This window comes from Limulus polyphemus, unplaced genomic scaffold (genome assembly GCF_000517525.1).
Source record: "Limulus polyphemus unplaced genomic scaffold, Limulus_polyphemus-2.1.2 Scaffold5052, whole genome shotgun sequence".
Taxonomy (NCBI): Eukaryota; Metazoa; Arthropoda; class Merostomata; order Xiphosura; family Limulidae; genus Limulus; species Limulus polyphemus.
Window position 1 is genome coordinate 44450 of NW_013670662.1, and position 7215 is coordinate 51664.

Sequence of the window (7215 nt, forward strand, 5' to 3'; positions counted from 1 at the left end):
ATTTCATTCGAATTATCTTAATTAAATAGTATTATTACTTGAAAAAACAATATTAATTTTATTTTAATAGCTAAATATTTATCTTGTTTGATAAAATTCAATGAAAAAATATACTGTACCCTTAAAACTTTACAGTTAAGAACTTTACGTTCACATAACGCATACCTTTTTTTCTTGTCACATAAAAAGTAGTCTCAACATCTCTATTTCAGAAATAGCTCGAGTCAAGTCGCAATATGGTACTTTCAAATCAACTTGATAAAGCATTGCCTAAGAGCTCCTGGAATGATTCACCTGACATGAGCTAATACATATTTATACGTACATAGGTATGTATAAATTAAAAAATGATACATGATCATTCCTTCCCAGTATACATTGGTAACCATAGTAATGACCGGTAAAGATGTAGATGTTGCTATAGAAACATGGAGCATGTCTCACGTTATTTGACACTTGATTCCTTGCATCACATCAACAACCCACAGTGTGCTTTTATTATCTTACATTTTATATCGATAAAATGAGAGGAATGATTTGCTTCTATTAAAGAAAACAAAGACTTGAGAAAATGAGTTTCCCTTAGCTCTCGAGTTTCAAAAAGTCCCAGGCACGTTACGACACATAATTTCGATATATATCCATGAGCATGTATATTTGTCATGACAACCAAGTGAAATGTGTTTTATTATTTCGAGAACATGAGAGGATAGAATAAAATCGCAAATAACATGATATATTTATGGTTCTGATATTAACTACAGAAAAACACACACACACATCCACTTTTAAGCTGGAGATCACAGATATTTATGAAAACGAAATAGAAGTAACTTTAATAATATAAATTATATAGAATGAATCCTGGCGTCATATTAAAAAGTATTGCAAAAAACTGTTATAGATATTAATCAAAGATTCATACTAGACCGACAGAAGTGATTTTTCTGAGACAGTACTAACATTTATTAATAGTATTACCGCCCCCAGTGGACCAGCAACAAGTCTGGAAGCTTATAAAGTTAAAAATCGGGTTTCGATACTCGTGATGGCACAGCACAGGTAGCCCATCGTGTAGCCTTGTACTTAACAACAAAGAAAAAACAAATAACTACATGGCATCGTTTTCTTTAAGATTTCCAAAAACCCAGTTACTAAAGTTAGTACAGAAAATAACAATGTATAGTAGAAAATCGTAAACGAACGACAACAAGAAAAAACAACAACATCTATTGTAACTTTTGTTGGGAATTTAAAACTTTTTTCACGATCTAGTTTTTTTTTGTGTCAATGAAGTGCATTTCTAAACTTTGCATAGAACTCTGGATTTCTTTCAGACTGAATGATAGTTTCAATAATTGTTTGTTTGTTTTTTCTCTTATGGTAAAATATATCTAGCAGTTGACTGGCACAACATACAAACTTGGTGATATCATAAGAGTGGATATTAATGGGGATGCAATATGACTGATAGTTTCTATATTCCTGTATAAGTTAAGAGAAAAGTAAAAGTTACAAGATAGCTAAGACACTGAAGCTATTAAAGGAATGGGATGCTGTCTTCACCGATAAATTATCTACTTCTTTCTATAAGTTAAAGAAGTAAGTTGAGTACTAAAGCTATTGAAGGAAGTGAGAGGGGCAGTCTTTACTAATAGTTTTTTCTACTTCTTTCTATAAGTTAAAGAGACAAGTAAATAATTAAAACTATTGAAAGAAAAAGAGACAAATAAAGTACTAAAGCTACTGAAGGAAGGGTAGAGTCTTAACTAATAGTTTCTATACTTTTTTCTACAATTTAAAGAGACAGGTAAAACATTGAAGATAGGTGATGACCGATGGTATAGTTTCTGCTTTCTATAAGATAAAGAGACAAGTAAAGCACTGAGGCTAGCGAAGTAAGGGAAGTTTTGACCGATAGTTACTCTACTTCTTTCTATCAGTTAAAAAGAAGAGTAAAGCACTGATACTATAGAAGAAAGAGGGATGTAATTTTGACCGACAGTTTCTCTACTTCTTTGTACTCAAATTCACAGTTGAGTGAAGAGGGTGTAATCTCAATGGTAGTTTCAATACTCCTTTCTACAAAAGGTAACAGTCGGTGGTGCTTATTGAGAGGGTGGAAGAGACTGGAATTCCTTATAGTAATTTCAGTGTTTACATGCATGTCTAAGGTTTTAATAATTACTTGTTTTATTTGAAACAGCCAGAAATGTTTATATTTTTGATATAAATTGGATTAAAAGGAAATAACTGACCCTTGGTCATCTTAAAGTTTCTTCCCAAATGTTTGTAACATAAATAACACTTGAGGTATAAAAAATCAATAACCATTAAATTGCTGAGAAAAGCGTAATTATGGGATTCAAAACTGAGACTGATGACAGAATATTTGCCCACAAGCGAGTTTTTATCGTAAAAGAAGGTTTTAGAATTTGGTTGATGGGTTTTCTTGTTATTCCTTGTGAAGGAACACGAGTTTGTTTGTTTGAACCTTGAATTTTAGCGTTGTAAACATCAAGAATAACACTGAGCCACCGAGAGCTAAGAACCAAAAGTAATAACGAACTAAAATAAGTATATTGGTTTTTAGAAAAACAAAACCAAAGGAAGAGAAGTGTAAAGAAACTGAAGTGAGGGCTCATACTAGTTGGAAATCTTACAAGTCATCAAGTCTTAACAGACCAACGAGACAACAGATACAGACTAGAATGGTAACTATTATGTAAGTTTAAGATTGATCAAATCAGACTTTCTATTTCAAACCAAGAACCAGAAGTAAAATACGGACATGTAAGAAATCTAATCTAAATGTATAAGAAGTTAGTTGTATAAACATACCACAAAAACCACTATAACACTGTGATCCACGTTATTCCAAATCAATCGAACTTACCTTTAACGAGACAATGTGTTTTGGAGTCTTCTACAGTATATAAAGCGTATTAATTCGAATTTCTGCAGTTTAAAACGCATATTTAACCTTTGAAATTATCTTTACATAATTGTAAAATTTGTGACATATCAAAATTTCCAGTAATCACTAAAGTAATTTTACCATTACAACAAAACCAAGAATGTCATTATATATATATATATTCATCACAGTGAATTTCCAAAATAGAAATCTGTAAACTTCTAGACTGAAGTACGCTGTTATTGTTTTGAAATATTCCAAAATAGAATTGAGGTATATGAAAACATAGATATATGCATTCCAACACGAACACTTTTATGAGCTGAAGTACTAAGATTTATCAAAATGCACTACATAATACATAAACCACACTCAACGCAGATAGGTAAACAAGCAGATCCGAGCAAAAAAACGCCATTTTTTGGCAGGAATAACTGAATATGAGCTTATAACTGAAGATGTTAGGTAGCCAATCTCAAGGTCTTGTGAACAGTGAAGTCCATTTTTTGGTGACTGATGTGGCTATGTACTTTTTACAATATACAATAAGCATCGCATGTGAACTGCAAGGTTTTTATTTTATTGAGTAATGATAGCTTGACTTTATGTAAGTCAGTATGGCTGTACCTAGCTTATGATAATACATTAGAGGAATTATTAATTTTCAGTGACTTTTAACTTTAAGAGTTTTGTTTCAGCCCGTCTTTTATTGTTATGCCATCTGACCTCTCAGTTATTTTCAATTACTACAAAAAACAATATTTATTGATATGCCCCAGTGGTGGCTAGGCGATAAGCCTGTGTACTGATAATGTTAGAAATTGAATTTCGATATTTGCATTGGGCAGACCACAGATGGCTTTTTGTGTAGCTTTATGTTTAAAAATAAAAAAGCAAACATTACTGATATTGTTGTAAACTGTGTTTTTTATATTTTAATTGAACTATTCATTTGCTAGAGAACGCATGATGCAATATTTGGAAAGTTCATGAAAGTTAAGGCCTCTGTAGAATCTAGAAATCTCATGCAGTATGTAGAAACGAAGGTACATTAATAAATACCAGAATCAGTAAAGAACTCAGTCAGTCAATGAGTTGTTTAGTTTAGTGTCAGTTAGTGAGTTATTCAATTCTATAATTCCGTTAATGAGCTAAGTAATGAGTGTTTAGCGTATTTGTTATCGATTGCAAGTAAGTTTATAAGTTAGGCATACGTACCATTAGTCTCAGAATTTCTGTTCAAAATTTTTTTTGTCAAATTAAGCCTACCCATAAACGGAGTCTGTAGCAAACATTATTGGAAAAATAAATTAATTCATTATCATTACATGAACTGGACTTTCGATAAACGGGAATTAGCTGGACTTCTGGAGCAAAGTTCTACTGGGGATACTGTACCTATCTCAAGTGATATACGAAGTTCACTTTTCATAGAAACCAGTCCACTGGTTTATTAGCGGGAAACCTAGCAACACACTGATTGACAATAGTTATACAGCTACAATCTTCCGACCCGATATGGTAATGAAATGAGGGAAATTGCCTCAAGAGATAAATAAAGAAGATGGATTGATACAAACAACAAGTGAACATAAAGTTCCAGCAAACGGAATGTTGAAAGTTACCCTTACTGTAAGATATTTCTCTACGTCTCACGAAGTGTGGGTAATTGACATGAAGGAAGAGTCAACATTGGGAACTAACTCATCTGAAGACATGGATGTGAGGCTAGGCTAGCTTCAAATACCTCCACAGGCTCTGAATAGGAAATTCCTGTGCATCACCTGACAATTAGAACATCAGAGGTTGAAATTCCAGTGACATCAAGGACGGCAGTCATTGTTCCACTATGAATTGTACCATTGAGAATAAATTTACATCTAGGAAACTCTTGTTGATCTAAGAAATAAAGATATCATCATCATTATGGTCATAAACACAGCAATCCATAGTATTTGTGCCAAGTGTGGATGGGACGTGGCAAAATGTGAACTTAATCAGGTAGTCAGAAATATCACCTTTGAAACAAGAAGTAGGAAGTCTGAAGTCAAAATGTTACATAAGGACAACTTATCATCTCACTTTCATGAACTGTATAACTGGAGCTGCTGAAGTCTTACAACTATTAATGCATTAGATTACATGACTTGCTCATGGAATATTAAGATATCGTTCCCAGAGGACCTCATGATTTAAGCTGAACAAATAAAATATCTCACAAAATTGATACTGTAGATTCAGCCTCAGTACGTAATTTAGACAAACTGCTCCCACTTATAAAACAGGCTGAAGTTTTCAAAGATAGTAACCACAGAATAACAAGGAGTTATAGTTCTCTTGCATCACTTATTGTGCTTGTGAAGAAGAAAGATGTGTCTATAAGATTCTGTGTGGACTATCAGAAAGAGAATGAAGTCACAAAAAAGGATATTTACTCACTGCCAAGGATTGACTCTACTTTGAATTCTCTACCAAAATGGTTTTCAACATTGGATCTTTAGAGTAGATATTGGCAAGTGCAATTTTATGAAGCAAGTAGAGAAAAGACGACCTTTACTGCCGGAAATGGACTGTGGTAATGTTTTTGTTACTATTTGAATTTAGTAATGCTCCTGCACATTTTAATAGAGCATGCTTTGTCACAAATGTCCTGGAACGTTGTGCTCATGTACTAAGATGTCATAATCACACATGAGACGACATTTGACAATTAGTATGATGGGACAATGAGAGTTCAGGATCAGTTGAGGAAAGAGAACTTTAAGCCGTATCCCCCAAAAATGTTTATTATTTCGTCAATGGGTGAGTTTCTTGGGACATATAGCTAGCAAAGATGGCTTGTCTACAGATCCATCCAAGATTGAATCTGTCCAGAATTGGCCAACATTAAATAACTTGCATGAGGTAATAGGTTTCTTGGACTGTGCTTTAACTAAAATAAATCTCTAACATGATACAATCATTATCTGACATAGCTCATCCTATATACAAATTATTAAAAAAAACAAATATCTTTTGTTGGACTTCTGTGTATGAACAAGCATTCAACAAACTGAAGAAACAATTAACAACTACTCCTGTATTAGCATACTCAACTCTTGAAGATCCACTCATATTAGATAAAGATGCCAATTCTTTTGCAGAGAGAGAGTGCAGTGTTATCACAAGTACAACATGGAAAAAATGTGTGATTTCCTACTATACCAAGTCCATGGACGATGCAGAAAGGAAGTACTGTATAACTCAAAAATTCTTTGAACCCTATGTTTCATCGTCATCATTAATTACATAAACAAAAGTTTACACTTTTAACAGATCATGCAGCATTGGTTGATACGGCAGGTGAATTTTCTTAATCAAAAGGGTCAGCTAGTAATATGTTTTCAGATATTTCAGGAGTAGAACTTTTACTCTGTGCATTAACTTGGATGAAACCATGGAAATGCTGATGCTCTGTCCTAAAGTCCCTGTGTTGACGAAGAATGTAAACACTGTGAAAAAATGTTATATGCAACAATAAATTTGACCAACACCTAAAGTGAAACAAAGTATAATCCAATATGGGAGATATCCAAGTAATGATATAGAATTAATATGGTCCAACACTTGGTTGAAAGATGCTGAGGCAAGAGATACAAGTTTTAAAATACTTTTTCAGTGGAGCAAGAACAGTGCTGAATACCCCTAATGACAAACAGATGCTCCATAAAACTTGAAGGCAAATATGTACTGGGCACAGTGGGATTCATTACATCTGTAAGAAGGTTTAATGCCAGAAATGGGAAGATACCAATGGACAAAAAGCAACGACTACAATTAACATTTCTACAATCCAAATCACGCCTAATCTCTAAAACCTTCAAATGACTGGACACGTAGGTGTAAGAAGTCAATAAACAGATTAAGAAAATGTTTCTGTTGGGCTGAGTGCTGGAGATCTGTAGAGAATTGGTGTAAATCATGTGAACCATGATATGAGCAAAAAAGCTCACAAAAGAAACAGCTTAGGTAGCTACAGCAGTATTGTGTTGAAACACTAGTTGAGAGAGTTAATACTGAGGTGCTTTGTCTTCTACCACACAGTAACAGAAAACAGAAACTCTAACAATGAAACTTATTCATGAATTTGCTTCAAAATGTGAAGTGTTTATGAAACTTCACAAATATCAAAAAAGAATTTTGAATCAGCCTTGTTTGCAAAAAACGTGTCATATCTTTGGATTAAAAATTCGTGGACAGAAGCTTTTCAGCCATCTTCTGATAGTATGGTGGATAGATACAACCATATACTTTTAAAT

General features: G+C 33.3%; 1 protein-coding gene across 1 annotated transcript in view; it reads left to right on the forward strand.

Annotated features, from left to right (window-relative positions):
* LOC106472057 overlaps positions 1–5418 on the forward strand; it is a 16845-nt gene extending 11427 nt beyond the window's left edge. The window contains exons 2-3 of the mRNA XM_013932686.1: positions 3877–3963; positions 5203–5418. Of these exons, the coding sequence (XP_013788140.1) occupies positions 3877–3963; positions 5203–5418 (303 nt within the window). The remainder of the gene's footprint in view (positions 1–3876; positions 3964–5202) is intronic.
* Positions 5419–7215: the final 1797 nt, after the last annotated feature.